Source organism: Acipenser ruthenus, chromosome 8 (genome assembly GCF_902713425.1).
Source record: "Acipenser ruthenus chromosome 8, fAciRut3.2 maternal haplotype, whole genome shotgun sequence".
Lineage (NCBI taxonomy): Eukaryota > Metazoa > Chordata > Actinopteri > Acipenseriformes > Acipenseridae > Acipenser > Acipenser ruthenus.
This window is the reverse complement of record NC_081196.1, coordinates 64,219,291-64,235,619: the sequence shown is the minus strand read 5'-3', so window position 1 is coordinate 64,235,619 and position 16,329 is coordinate 64,219,291. Positions and strand designations below refer to the sequence as shown.

The window sequence follows — 16,329 nt, the reverse complement described above, 5'->3', positions numbered from 1 at the left end:
CTGAGATATGGAGCATATACATCATATTCACTGTATGAATTCTAGGGGTTTTCCAAGCCTACAAGTGCAGGAGGGAAGTAGCTGTTTTTCCCATTCCAGGTGATTAGCCCCAGTGTGTATAGGTAACAAGCTCAGGTATCTCTTAATAAACTCATAGTAAAGCCAGGAATGGATCAAACGTCTGTGGAACAGGAGTCTTGTTTCTATCCATGAAGTTAATTAAATTTGACCCCCTTTTTGCGCACAGCTGTTTAGCAGATTGAGGTTATAGATGTGTTATAAATGTGTGCAAGCCTCTTCAATACACTATGTATACATAGGTAACCCTATAAAATGAGCTACACAGTATATATAGATCATGTGTTTGTTCTTTCATGCCTCATGAGCTACATTTCCACTGCTATAAGCACAGTAGTTCCAGGACTACGTCTGTCTGGATCACAGCGTGACACAGTGAAGGGTGGAGCAGATTGTGGAGAAAGCGATCATATCAATGCAATGCCTGGTTTAACTGTGTTCTTCCTGTAGGTTTCATAGCGCCGAGCCAGTTCCCTTCACAGAACACAAGGAAGCTCTGCTTCAGGCTCTGGACAGGCTGGGCTGGCCGATTCCCGAGGAGAGCCTGTCTGTGCTGGAGGGGGAGATAGCAGCTGGGCAGACGTATCTCCAACAGGCCTCAGACTTACAAAAACTAGCACTGGAAACGCACTCACAATCTCAAGAGGGCAACACAGCAGTGAGTACATGGCATTTTACTGTCCAGCCATTGAATCTGTAGAGCTTGTAATATTGCTGAACACAGTAGATTCTTCTTGTGTTAACCAGTAATAGCTACTAGTAGCTACTGTGTGTTATTTACAAGAGACTTTTCTGGACTAGCCTGTGTGACATGTGTTATAGTGAGTCTGGCAACTACATCTCAAGAGCTACTCCTGAACTTGGGACAAAAGGGACTCGACACACACAATACAATTCAACACAACATCATCATCATCATCATGCAAAGATAAAAGGAACTCGACACACACAATACAATTCAACACAACATCATCACCATCATGCAAAGATAAAAGGGACTCGACACACACAATACAATTCAACACAACATCATCATCATCATCATGCAAAGATAAAAGGGACTCGACACACACAATACAATTCAACACAACATCATCATCATCATGCAAAGATAAAAGGGACTCGACACACACAATACAATTCAACACAACATCATCATCATCATGCAAAGATAAAAGGAACTCGACACACACAATACAATTCAACACAACATCATCATCATCATCATGCAAAGATAAAAGGGACTCGACACACACAATACAATTCAACACAACATCATCATCATCATAATGCAAATATAAAAGGGACTCGACACACACAATACAATTCAACACAACATCATCATCATCATAATGCAAATATAAAAGGGACTCGACACACACAATACAATTCAACACAACATCATCATCATCATGATGCAAAGATAAAAGGGACTCGACACACACAATACAATTCAACACAACATCATCATCATCATAATGCAAATATAAAAGGGACTCGACACACACAATACAATTCAACACAACATCATCATCATCATAATGCAAATATAAAAGGGACTCGACACACACAATACAATTCAACACAACATCATCATCATCATAATGCAAATATAAAAGGGACTCGACACACACAATACAATTCAACACAACATCATCATCATCATAATGCAAATATAAAAGGGACTCGACACACACAATACAATTCAACACAACATCATCATCATCATCATGCAAAGATAAAAGGGACTCGACACACACAATACAATTCAACACAACATCATCATCATCATAATGCAAATATAAAAGGGACTCGACACACACAATACAATTCAACACAACATCATCATCATCATAATGCAAAGATAAAAGGGACTCGACACACACAATACAATTCAACACAACATCATCACCATCATGCAAAGATAAAAGGGACTCGACACACACAATACAATTCAACACAACATCATCATCATCATCATGCAAAGATAAAAGGGACTCGACACACACAATACAATTCAACACAACATCATCATCATCATCATGCAAAGATAAAAGGGACTCGACACACACAATACAATTCAACACAACATCATCATCATCATGCAAAGATAAAAGGAACTCGACACACACAATACAATTCAACACAACATCATCATCATCATCATGCAAAGATAAAAGGGACTCGACACACACAATACAATTCAACACAACATCATCATCATCATCATGCAAAGATAAAAGGGACTCGACACACACAATACAATTCAACACAACATCATCATCATCATCATGCAAAGATAAAAGGGACTCGACACACACAATACAATTCAACACAACATCATCATCATCATGCAAAGATAAAAGGGACTCGACACACACAATACAATTCAACACAACATCATCATCATCATGCAAAGATAAAAGGGACTCGACACACACAATACAATTCAACACAACATCATCATCATGCAAAGATAAAAGGGACTCGACGCACACAATACAATTCAACACAACATCATCATCATCATCATCATGCAAAGATAAAAGGAACTCGACACACACAATACAATTCAACACAACATCATCATCATCATGGCAAGATAAAAGGAACTCGACACACACAATACAATTCAACACAACATCATCATCATCATCATGCAAAGATAAAAGGAACTCGACACACACAATACAATTCAACACAACATCATCATCATCATGGCAAGATAAAAGGAACTCGACACACACAATACAATTCAACACAACATCATCATCATCATGCAAAGATAAAAGGAACTCGACACACACAATACAATTCAACACAACATCATCATCATCATGGCAAGATAAAAGGAACTCGACACACACAATACAATTCAACACAACATCATCATCATCATCATGCAAAGATAAAAGGGACTCGACACACACAATACAATTCAACACAACATCATCATCATCATGCAAAGATAAAAGGAACTCGACACACACAATACAATTCAACACAACATCATCATCATGATGCAAAGATAAAAGGGACTCGACACACACAATACAATTCAACACAACAACATCATCATGCAAAGATAAAAGGAACTCGACACACACAATACAATTCAACACAACATCATCATCATCATCATGCAAAGATAAAAGGAACTCGACACACACAATACAATCCAACACAACATCATCATCATCATGATGCAAAGATAAAAGGGACTCGACACACACAATACAATTCAACACAACATCATCATCATCATGCAAAGATAAAAGGAACTCGACACACACAATACAATTCAACACAACATCATCATCATCATGCAAAGATAAAAGGGACTCGACACACACAATACAATTCAACACAACATCATCATCATGCAAAGATAAAAGGAACTCGACACACACAATACAATTCAACACAACATCATCATCATCATGGCAAGATAAAAGGAACTCGACACACACAATACAATCCAACACAACATCATCATCATGATGCAAAGATAAAAGGGACTCGACACACACAATACAATTCAACACAACATCATCATCATCATCATGCAAAGATAAAAGGAACTCGACACACACAATACAATTCAACACAACATCATCATCATCATCATGCAAAGATAAAAGGGACTCGACACACACAATACAATTCAACACAACATCATCATCATCATGCAAAGATAAAAGGAACTCGACACACACAATACAATCCAACACAACATCATCATCATCATGATGCAAAGATAAAAGGGACTCGACACACACAATACAATTCAACACAACATCATCATCATCATGCAAAGATAAAAGGAACTCGACACACACAATACAATTCAACGCAACATCATCATCATCATCATGCAAAGATAAAAGGGACTCGACACACACAATACAATTCAACACAACATCATCATCATCATGGCAAGATAAAAGGAACTCGACACACACAATACAATTCAACACAACATCATCATCATCATCATGCAAAGATAAAAGGGACTCGACACACACAATACAATTCAACACAACATCATCATCATCATCATGCAAAGATAAAAGGGACTCGACACACACAATACAATTCAACACAACATCATCATCATCATCATGCAAAGATAAAAGGGACTCGACACACACAATACAATTCAACACAACATCATCATCATCATCATGCAAAGATAAAAGGAACTCGACACACACAATACAATTCAACACAACATCATCATCATCATGCAAAGATAAAAGGAACTCGACACACACAATACAATTCAACACAACATCATAATCATCATGGCAAGATAAAAGGAACTCGACACACACAATACAATTCAACACAACATCATCATCATCATCATGCAAAGATAAAAGGGACTCGACACACACAATACAATTCAACACAACATCATCATCATCATGCAAAGATAAAAGGGACTCGACACACACAATACAATTCAACACAACATCATCATCATCATGCAAAGATAAAAGGAACTCGACACACACAATACAATTCAACACAACATCATCATCATCATCATGCAAAGATAAAAGGGACTCGACACACACAATACAATTCAACACAACATCATCATCATCATGCAAATATAAAAGGGACTCGACACACACAATACAATTCAACACAACATCATCATCATCATCATGCAAAGATAAAAGGGACTCGACACACACAATACAATTCAACACAACATCATCATCATCATGCAAAGATAAAAGGGACTCGACACACACAATACAATTCAACACAACATCATCATCATGATGCAAAGATAAAAGGGACTCGACACACACAATACAATTCAACACAACATCATCATGCAAAGATAAAAGGAACTCGACACACACAATACAATTCAACACAACATCATCATGCAAAGATAAAAGGAACTCGACACACACAATACAATTCAACACAACATCATCATGCAAAGATAAAAGGAACTCGACACACACAATACAATTCAACACAACATCATTATCATCATCATGCAAAGATAAAAGGACAGGAAGGAAAATGCTGAACATTTCATTCAAGCTACTTCAGCAAAATACATGGATTAGACAAACAAACAGACCCCTAACCTGCTGTAACTGTGGTCTGCCCGGGAGCCTGGAGGAACCCAGATAAACAGACCCCTAACCTACTGTGCTGATGTGCTTCAGACTCTTACTGTGCTGATGTGCTTCAGGCTCTTACTGTGCTGATGTGCTTCAGACTCTTACTGTGGTGATGTGCTTCAGGCTCTTACTGTGCTGATGTGCTTCAGACTCTTACTGTGCTGATGTGCTTCAGGCTCTTACTGTGCTGATGTGCTTCAGACTCTTACTGTGGTGATGTGCTTCAGGCTCTTACTGTGCTGATGTGCTTCACACTCTTACTGTGCTTATGTGCTTCAGACTCTTACTGTGCTGATGTGCTTCAGACTCTTACTGTGCTGATGTGCTTCAGGCTTTTACTGTGCTGATGTGCTTCAGACTCTTACTGTGCTGATGTGCTTCAGGCTCTTACTGTGCTGATGTGCTTCACATTTCCAGCAGTATCTAACATCCTGGATAGACCTGCTCTAATTCCCAGCTCCTGCTGAGTACATTTCCAGCAGTATCTAACACCCTGGATAGACCTGCTCTAATTCCCAGCTCCTGCCGAGTGCATTTCCAGCAGTATCTAACACCCTGGATAGTCGTGCTTGTTTTAGTGTTAAGAAGGCAAGCCTCTTGCACAAGGCTGAAGAGTCATGCTTGTTTTAGTGTTAAGGCAAGCCTCTTGCACAAGGCTGAAGAGTCATGCTTGTTTTAGTGTTAAGGCAAGCCTCTTGCACAAGGCTGAAGAGTCATGCTTGTTTTAGTTAGTTCAGGGTCGCTCAAATGGATCTGAAACAGATATTTAATGTAACTGCTGTTCATTTAGCTTGGGGATTACAAGCACCCCCAGGCAGTTAACATTACTTTTGTTAAGGTTTGTGGATAAAATTCCCGATCTGAAAACCCTGTAGTCATGAAACAGCGCTTATAAAAGTTTCCCATAGTGAAAATGAGGCTTTGTGATTTCAGCCCAAGTCACATGAGTAATGGGTTCACATCCATTAGGCTTTCTGTTCAACATGCTGTAAAGATGATTTTATTCTCCCTGTTTGTGCAGGAAGAAAAGATCCAAGGCAGCAATGTGTTCAGAGCCAGTGCAGGAGAGAAAAGGGTCCTGGACACACTGAGAGGCCAGCGGGTCATTGCCAGGGCAGAGACGGATGGCTTTTATTACCCAGGTAATCATAAAATTATGATCTCCTTTCAAATTACTTTTTCAAATAAAAGCATATAGCACCATAAACATACTGGTGTATATGGTATATTAAAATAGCCAGTGTTGGGTCCCTGAGTGGCTCACCTGGTAAAAGCACGGCCGTGTGGAGGTGCCAGTCTTCACTGGGGACTCAGAAGGGAGTGTCTCATTGGCTCTGGCACTCCCGTGGGTTAGGGAGGCAAAACCAGCAGAGACTGTTTCTCCTCATCATGCTACAGCGAACCCCGCTGTCCAGACCCCCAGAGAGCTCATAGCAGACACCTGCAGGGCTGGCCTTTGTCCTCCAGAGGCCGGTAGCTGACAGCTGCTCTCGAGTTCCTGGGTGTAAAAGAGGAAGCTGGCTCGGCCGTGGATCGGAGGACGCCCGCTGAACTTTCAGTTCTCGGGGTAAAATAATTGGGCCATCCTCTTATAATAAATGATCTTGTTCTCTGAGCTTTCACGATGTGATGAAATTATTTTCTCACCCTGTACATTAACATGTACTTGGTGATGGTGTGATGAAATTCTCTTCTCAGCCTGCACATTAACACACACTTGGTGATAAATGGTGTGATGAAATTCTCTTCTCAGCCTGCACATTAACACACACTTGGTGATAAATGGCGGATCGAACATTAATGCACTTGGAATAAAGTTTGGAATCAAGCTCCCATGTGCTTAAAATATGAAATGTTAAGATGTGAAGTCCATTAAAATGATACGGCAGACATGCCAGACTCCTGCATGTACGGGAGCAGCTTAACCCCATGAGTCAGAGGCAGAGGCAGCATTTCAAATACAACACTCCTAATTGATGTGAAACTAGTCGAACAGTAGACCTCATTGTACTGAGGAAGAGTGACCACTAAATTAAACGTGCATTGTGCCGTAGCATCCAGGGAGACTGTGTGACATCATTATCGCCATTCTAGCCTTACATTCAGTAGATTTATTTTCAGCATCTTGCATTTTATTAAACACAAATACAGTGTTCTAAATAATAGAGCACCATCTCCCTTTTATAGATCAGATTGATTTTGCTGCATCTTAGCTTTTGAAATGAGGAGAAGAAAGTCATCACAGATCCAGGGAATTTATAGATCGAGTTTAACACCACTATACCAAAAAACAAATAACGCCACTATACACACACTGCATAGAGCTGCACAATTTCTTTAAAATGTCTTCAACGAAAAAGACACCAGCTGCATCAAAGATTGAAAACATTTCTGCTTAAGATCCCTCTGTCCAGTAAAAGAAGGGAACATTTCACATGCCTGTTGTTAGTTTTAAATGTATTTATGTTTTTATTCCGGGTCAGGGTTACAGTTGGGATTTTCTTGTTGCACAGTAAGAGGGTTAGGGTTAAGGTCAGGGTCAAGGTCAGGGTTGGGGTCAGGGTTAAGGTCAGGGTCAGGGTCAGAGTCAGGGTCAGGGTCAGGGTCAGAGTCAGGGTTTGGGTTGGGATTTTCTTGTTGCACAGTAAGAGTGTCAGTGTCCTGGTTTATTATTTGAGGCTAATCTCAGCAGTTATAATTCATTGACCTTTATCTTTGATGGATGAGGCAGTTCACAGCCTGCTAATGCCAGGACTGCTTCACATTTACTCAGAGGAGCTGCACAAGTGGCAAGCGGTCAATGATCTGTACACCTTGGACTATGATCTATGATTCATGGTAAAAATGGCTTATTTCATAAGATTGAAAAATGACAAACTGTGTTTTAGAGCAGATGCAGTAACTTTGTATTGTGCTGATTAACAATTGACATCACAAAGATGCTGCAAAATGATCTGTCGATCTCGGGCAGGTGTTGTGACTCTTGGTCTCCCAGTTTGTGGCCTGTCATTGACAGTGTGTCTGGTTATACCATCTCACCAGGTTTGAAATTGCTGGCTGTGAGCACCCAAGATGGCGAGCCACTGTACGCTGCCCTAGTCCAGCCTCCAACATGCCGATTGCACGAAGGCACAAAGGCGCTGCTCTCTTGACAGACGTGGCATATTGCTTTTATTCAAGCTTGCAATTCAACAGCTGAAATCACTCCAATCGACTGTCTCACTAATTAGTCACTCAAATGTGTCATGGTCAAGGATGAATAATCAAGTGATTAAAAAGAAACCAAAAATAATTTTGTCAATGCCCATCATTTGTAGATATATATTGGAATCAGTACTCTGTGATGCTGATAACAAGCCCCTCTTTGGTTCATTAATCAACCTTGTCTTTATCTACAGACTCTAGTACCGACTCCAGTGGGTTCTAGAAGTGCATGAAATGACTCTTTGACGTCATCTTGCTAATTCTATCAGAGCCACTGCAGCGGGGGCGAATCAGTGGGGCTTTAAATGAGTTACACTCGAAACAGGGGGCCCTGGAAGTAACACATTTCAAATAGCAAATCAGAATGACTTATTCTGGAAAGCTGAACTACTTCTAAGTGTTGTGATATTACGAATGTGTCGTTGCATTTTATTATTATTTTTTGTAGGATTATTATTATTATTATTATTATTATTTACTTCTTAGCAGACACCCTTATCCAGGGCGACTTACAATTGTTACAAGGTATCACATTATTTTTACATACAATTACCCATTTATAAAGGCGGGTTTTTACTGGAGCAATCTAGGTAAAGTACCTTGCTCAAGGGTACAGCAGCAGTGTCCCCCACCTGAAGCCACGACCCTCCGGTCAAGAGTCCAGAGCCCTAACCACTACTCCACACTGCTGATCAGCTCATTTATGGCTTGTAAAAAAAACCTATTAATTAAATATGTTTGTTTTCAGGTACAGTGACAAAATGCATTGGCTCCAAAAAGGCTGTTGTGAGTTTCAGCAATGGAGATACCCAGATTACACCACCAGGGCTTCTGATTCCCATTGGAGGAGCTCTCGCTTGCCCACCACTGCAGGTAAGCGCACAGACAACATGATACCACTCGAATGTGGGTCTGACTGCCAGATACTACGCTAGGCAGGATGGCCGTGCATCTTCAGAGCATGCTCCTCTCTTCAGTTCTGTGTCATCAGTAGAAGCAGGAGATTTACCGGCTTGGATCTGATCTGTTTAGCTCTCATCGCTAAGCCTGGTTGAGAGTCAGCACTTGGGAATGGTGACCTCTGAGGAAAATCAGTTTCTTACATGAAGTGTGGTTTGTGGCTCAGTTAGTGGCCAGGGCTTCAGCAATACACCAGCATGTTACCGGGGGGCGCTGTGCTATAGAAGTGTCCGTCCTTCATACTGTGTCTGTGTGAGAAGTAACACTGAGGTCCCGTCGATGAATTGAAGATCCCGTGGTACTCACATGCTAACCCAGGTGTCCTGGCTTCATCCCTAAATACATGGACAACGTGCTGGTGTACATAAGAACATAAGAACATAAGAAAGTTTACTAACGAGAGGAGGCCATTCAGACCATCTTGCTCATTTGGTTGTTAGTAGCTTATTGATTCTAGAATCTCATCAAGCAGCTTCTTGAAGGATCCCAGGGTGTCAGCTTCAACAACATTACTGGGGAGTTGGTTCCAGACCCTCACAATTCTCTGTGTAAAAAAGTGCCTCCTATTTTATTTTCTGTTCTGAAGACATTTTCTGTGTAGAAGACATACAAATACATGAACAACATGCTGGTGTAGAAGACATACAAATACATGGACAACGTGCCGGTGTAGAAGACATACAAATACATGGACAACGTGCCGGTGTAGAAAACATACAAATACATGGACAACGTGCTGGTGTAGAAGACATACAAATACATGGACAACGTGCCGGTGTAGAAGACATACAAATACATGGACAACATGCCGGTGTAGAAGACATACAAATACATGGACAACGTGCCGGTGTAGAAGACATACAAATACATGGACAACGTGCCGGTGTAGAAGACATACAAATACATGGACAACGTGCCGGTGTAGAAGACATACAAATACATGGACAACATGCTGGTTTAGAAGACAGACAAATACATGGACAACATGCCGGTGTAGAAAACATACAAATACATGGACAACATGCTGGTGTAGAAGACAGACAAATACATGGACAACATGCTGGTGTAGAAGACATACAAATACATGGACAACATGCTGGTTTAGAAGACAGACAAATACATGGACAACATGCCGGTGTAGAAGACATACAGATTAGCACCTGCATTACTATATTTACTGTAAATATCAAAAGACTATACATAAAAAAAAAAAAACTAATTGTTGTCTAATTATATGTACAGCTATGACCAAAAATATTGCATCACCTAGAATTTTAGGATTGAGACATTAAAAAACTATATGAACATAATTTAGATATTTTATTTAACATCGTGTTATCAAAGAAACTGCAAAATGATATCACAAAAGTCTACCGGAAGCCATAATACTAGTACAGTAGTATTCATGTTAGATTTCAAAATGTCACATTTTAAAATGTATGTTAGTTTTTCTTAAGTATATGGAAAACTATAAAGCGGTGGTATGTAATTCAATTTGTTAACGTAACATTATTCAGCAGCTTTCATTCCACTTTATGAAGCACAATTAGAGAAGTCTATGCAAACCTTTGGGCCAGAGCTGTATGTTAGAATTATAACTATGACATCATGACATGATTTCCTAGCTTGGGCTTATGAACAAATACACAGAAAAGCACCTTTCTGCCAAGTTTAGTATTTCCTTGGACTGATTATGTGCACAAACATTATGTTTTGAGTCGGAGTGATAGTTCCTATAGCTAAATTCTAAAAATAGAGACTTCTGCCTAGAATTATTCTAATGATCCAAGTGTATAACTGATCAGCAGTGGTATGAGCCCTTGTAAAAATAGTTCATAACAATGCCTGCTTTTTAAAGAGCCCTGTATTCCACTCAAACAGTCTTTCCACACTTTAATGAGCAAAAGGGCACAATACAACTGATTGCTATAATTAAGCCTTGATAAGACTGTGATTCCAGGTGAAAATCAGTTTCGTGCTGATTAGCCTGTGTGCTAGATACAGCCATACCAAGCTGAGCAGGACTCTCTGGGAGCACTAATTTGAGGTCCTCTTTTGCTTTTCTCAGGTTGGAGATTTTGTATTTGTTCGAAGTGGGACCGACTGTGCCGGGGAGTGCTGGGTCCCTGGTGTTGTCATAGCAACCCCAAAGCGAGGCAAATCAACAGATAAATTCTACACGGTTCTGAAATACAACAACAAACAAGTAGGTCCAGTTTACTGACTTGAAAATAAAGAACTAAAAAGAGCAGACTTCTCTCCAAGCATCGTGTCATTACTTTCTCATTCAAACTGGCAGATTGTTTTCTTTGTGCTTCAGCAGTTTCTTGTGAGTCTAAACCACTCATGAATGAAGGGGGCTCAAGGTTATCATACTGAGTTCATCTGTAGCAAAAAACAAAATAATTGGTTCTGTGACATGGCTGCCTGCTGTTTCAAACTGCACACTTGTTCTAAAAAAGAGTTACATACTATTATATAGATCAGACATACTGTATATTACCAATGATATGATAGTGATTTAAAGGTTACAAACCTGGAACAGGAGCTTGTAGAGCAACATGCATGGTATTGTATTTTTAATAGTTTACGTTATTGGCACACGGGCAAACAGATTCGCCTGTAATTGTGTTCTCTGCAACAATGGGATCTGCTAAGCTCCTCGGGTCTTACAGATTCTGGAGAAAAGCATTCAGTTATTGAGAAAAGCATTCAGTTATTGTGAAAAGCATTCAGTTATTGAGAAAAGCATTCAGTTATTGTGAAAAGCATTCAGTTATTGAGAAAAGCATTCAGTTATTGAGAAAAGCATTCAGTTATTGTGAAAAGCATTCAGTTATTGTCAAAAAGCATTGAGTTATTTTGAAAAGCCTGAACAATTATGTGTTGGGTAATCATCTTCCAATGCCAGGAAAGACCTTTGAAAAACTTGACTGAAAAAGCATGTTCAAAATAAAAAGGATTGCTCTATAGGGAACTCTATAGTAATAAAGACACATTGATTAATTGGAGGCTTTCTCAGTATAGTTATGCTGTTCAGGTTGCATTTCATGACAGCTGGGTTCAGCTGCTCTTCTTGCGCTACAATGAAATCCCTCTCACCCAGCGTTTGTCTGAAAGGGTTCAGAAATATTCTGAAATGTTTTTTTATGTTCAGTACAACATTAGAATATAAATAATTTTCCTGTATTAAAGTATTTTAGTTTATAGAACTGTGTGTTAGTTATTTACAAGGATCCTAGTTTTACACAATAAAAAAAAAAAAAACTAAATTCTCAGATTAAAAAAAATTAAAATCTGCATTATTTCACAATTAAAATAAAAGGCTAAAATTGAGTCGTCCCGCCTGTCACATTATAAGATACACAAACAGTACTATTGACTAACAGTTAACACAGGAAGTATTTTTTAAATTCTAAGGAGGTTACAAGCTCTCCAGTGCCATCAATAATATAAACAAACTTACCACTTTACTTTAAACATTACAATACATCTGTGTAGGAATCATACGAACCAAAACATAGTGTTCATATTCGTTTATCTGCGAGCTAGTCTGGGTGGCTATTGCCAAGCGCATTGACCCGATCTTTAGGGTGATCTTTATTGTTTTCAGCATCTTTAAACAGCTTGCTGAGTAGTAACAAGGCACTGGATACTGAAGTAAACTGCAGCTACGTTTCAGCATGAATGTGACAGCGTGTGCCTGTTCATCCTTGACCTCTGTGCACCAGAAGCAGTTTTATTGAACGTATTATTGAAGTATGTTTATGTAAATGTAAAGCAAAATTGCCTGTGTTGATGAGTATATATGATACGTGTATTGATTTGATTATCAAACAAACAAAAAAAGCACGCATTTTTTTGCCGTGCCCCAAAATTCTCCGACAGCATTGCAAATCCATGTTTTCTGCGTTATTCTGCAGGGCAAACCGATTCCTGGGATCCCTGGTTATTAATAGTAATTCATTGATGAATCCATGTTAGTTATTATTATTTATTTCTTAGCAGACGCCCTTATCCAGGGCGACTTACAATTGTTACAAGATATCACATTATTTCACATTATACATAATTTCACATTATACAGATATCACATTATTTTTTACATACAATTACCCATTTATACAGTTTTTACTGGAGCAATCTAGGTAAAGTACCTTGCTCAAGGGTACAGCAGCAGTGTCCCCCATCTGGGATTGAACCCACAACCCTCCAGTCATGAGTCCAGAGCCCTAACCACTACTCCACACTGCTGCCTCAGTTAGTAATAGTAATTCATTGATGAATCCATGTTAGTTAGTAATAGTAATTCATTGATGAAATCCATGTTAGTTATTAATAGTAATTCATTGATGAATCCATGTTAGTTATTAATAGTAATTCATTGATGAATCCATGTTAGTTATTTATAGTAATTCATTGATGAATCCATGTTAGTTATTAATAGTAATTCATTGATGAATCCATGTTAGTTATTTATAGTAATTCATTGATGAATCCATGTTAGTTATTAATAGTAATTCATTGATGAATCCATGTTAGTTATTTATAGTAATTCATTGATGAATCCATTTTAGTTATTAATAGTAATTCATTGATGAATCCATGTTGGTTATTAATAGTAATTCATTGATGAAATCCATGTTAGTTATTAATAGTAATTCATTGATGAATTATTATTATTATTATTATTTATTTCTTATTATTATTATTATTATTATTTATTTCTTAGCAGACGCCCTTATCCAGGGCGACTTACAATCGCAAGCAAATACAAATACATTCAAGTGTTACAATATAAGTCATACAATAAGAACAAGAAATACAATAATTCTCAAGTGTGACAAACCACAATTCAATAATACAGCAGATAATAGTGAAAGTTACATCAGGATATGATTAAGTAGTGATAGTTGCATCAGGATATGATTAAGTACAAAATACTACAGATTAAACACTTGGGAGATTACAATATTCTGAGGTACAGGATTAAATGCAGTAAAATAGGGGGCAGATAAGAGCAAAATAAAGCATATTTAAATGAAGGGTGATAGTGTCCCAGGATACAACAGAGGAGTTCTACAGGTGCTGTTTGAAGAGGTGAGTCTTAAGGAGGCGCCGGAATGTGGTCAGGGACTGGGCAGTCCTGACATCTGTAGGAAGGTCGTTCCACCACTGCGGAGCAAGGGTGGAGAAGGAGCGGGCTCGGGAGGCAGGGGAGCGTAGCGGAGGTAGAGCCAGTCTTCTAGTGCAGGCGGAGCGGAGAGGTCGAGTGGGGGTGTAGGGAGAGATGAGGGTCTGGAGGTAGCTGGGTGCAGTCTGATCAAGGCATCTGTAGGCTAGTACAAGAGTCTTGAACTGGATGCGAGCGGTGATCGGGAGCCAGTGGAGCGAGCGGAGTAGTGGAGTAGCGTGGGCGAAGCGAGGTAGAGAGAACACCAGGCGAGCAGCAGAGTTCTGGATGAGCTGGAGCGGACGGGTGGCGGACGCAGGGAGGCCAGCCAGGAGGGAGTTGCAGTAGTCTAGGCGGGAGAGTACCAGGGCCTGGACCAGGAGCTGGGTAGCATAGTTGGTGAGGAAGGGTCGGATTCTTCGGATGTTGCTCAGGAAGAATCTACAAGTGCGTGCCAGAGTGGAGATGTGCTGGGAATAAGAGAGGCAGGGGTCCAGGGTGACTCCAAGGTTTTTAGCTGAGGAAGAGGGAGAGAGTGTGGTAGATTCCAGAGGAACAGAGATAGAGAGATCAGACGCCCTTATCCAGGGCGACTTACAATCGTAAGCAAAAACATTTCAAGCGTTACAATACAAGTAATACAATAAGAGCAAGAAATACAATAACTTTTGTTCAAGTAAAGTACAAGTTTGACAAACCACAATTCAATAATACAGCAGGTAATAGTGATAGTTACATCAGGATATGATTAAATAGTTATAGTTACATCAGGATGTGATTAAATACAAAGTACTACAGGTTAAACACTTGGCAGATTACAGTATTCTGAAGTACAGGATTAAATGTAGTAAAATAGGGGCTGATAAGAGCAAAATAAAGCACATTTACATAATGGGTGATAGTGTCCCAGGATACAAACAGAGGAGTTCTACAGGTGCTCTTTGAAGAGGTGAGTCTTAAGGAGGCGCCGGAATGTGGCCCGGGACTGGGCAGTCCTGACATCTGTAGGAAGGTCATTCCACCACTGCGGAGCAAGGGTGGAGAAGGAGCGGGCTTTGGAGGCAGGGGAGCGTAGCGGTGGTAGAGCTAGTCTTCTAGTGCAGGCGGAGCGGAGAGGTCGAGTGGGGGTGTAGGGAGAGATGAGGGTCTGGAGGTAGCTGGGTGCAGACTGGTCAAGGCATCTGTAGGCTAGTACAAGAGTCTTGAACTGGATGCGAGCGGTGATCGGGAGCCAGTGGAGCGAGCGGAGTAGTGGAGTAGCGTGGGCGAAGCGAGGCAGAGAGAACACTAGGCGGGCAGCAGAGTTCTGGATGAGCTGGAGCGGACGGGTGGCGGACACAGGGAGGCCAGCCAGGAGGGAGTTGCAGTAGTCTAGGCGGGAGAGTACCAGGGCCTGGACCAGGAGCTGGGTAGTGAATCCATGTTAGTTATTAATAGTAATTCATTGATGAATCCATGTTAGTTAGTAATAGTAATTCATTGATGAATCCATGTTCAATGGCATGTTCTGCTGTTCCAGGAGGTTTCGCTGCGCAGCTGGATTGTTAAAACTAGCCAGACAAGATATGCCCTGACCTGCCGTTACATAAGAGAATGCCAGATGATCTCTCACACAATGTAAGTATTACCTGGTGAAGAATTACGAGAATATAAAGGTTAATGTTTGCAGTTAAAACTGCTGTGATATTATGTAATAAGCAAAGACAGGAAATTAGAGTTGTTTTACAAGCTGGAAATGTGTGACTGTTGGATTGTACTAATATG

General features: G+C 40.0%; 1 protein-coding gene across 3 annotated transcripts in view; it reads left to right on the top strand.

Moving 5' to 3' along the window:
* LOC117406833 (von Willebrand factor A domain-containing protein 3B-like) overlaps positions 1-16,329 on the top strand; it is an 86,272-nt gene that overhangs the window by 46,305 nt on the left and 23,638 nt on the right. For all 3 annotated transcript variants that reach the window (XM_059029493.1, XM_059029492.1, XM_059029491.1), the window contains 5 exons: positions 529-736; positions 6,250-6,370; positions 9,181-9,305; positions 11,461-11,598; positions 16,085-16,182. In XM_059029493.1, the coding sequence (XP_058885476.1) occupies positions 529-736; positions 6,250-6,370; positions 9,181-9,305; positions 11,461-11,598; positions 16,085-16,182 (690 nt within the window). The remainder of the gene's footprint in view (positions 1-528; positions 737-6,249; positions 6,371-9,180; positions 9,306-11,460; positions 11,599-16,084; positions 16,183-16,329) is intronic.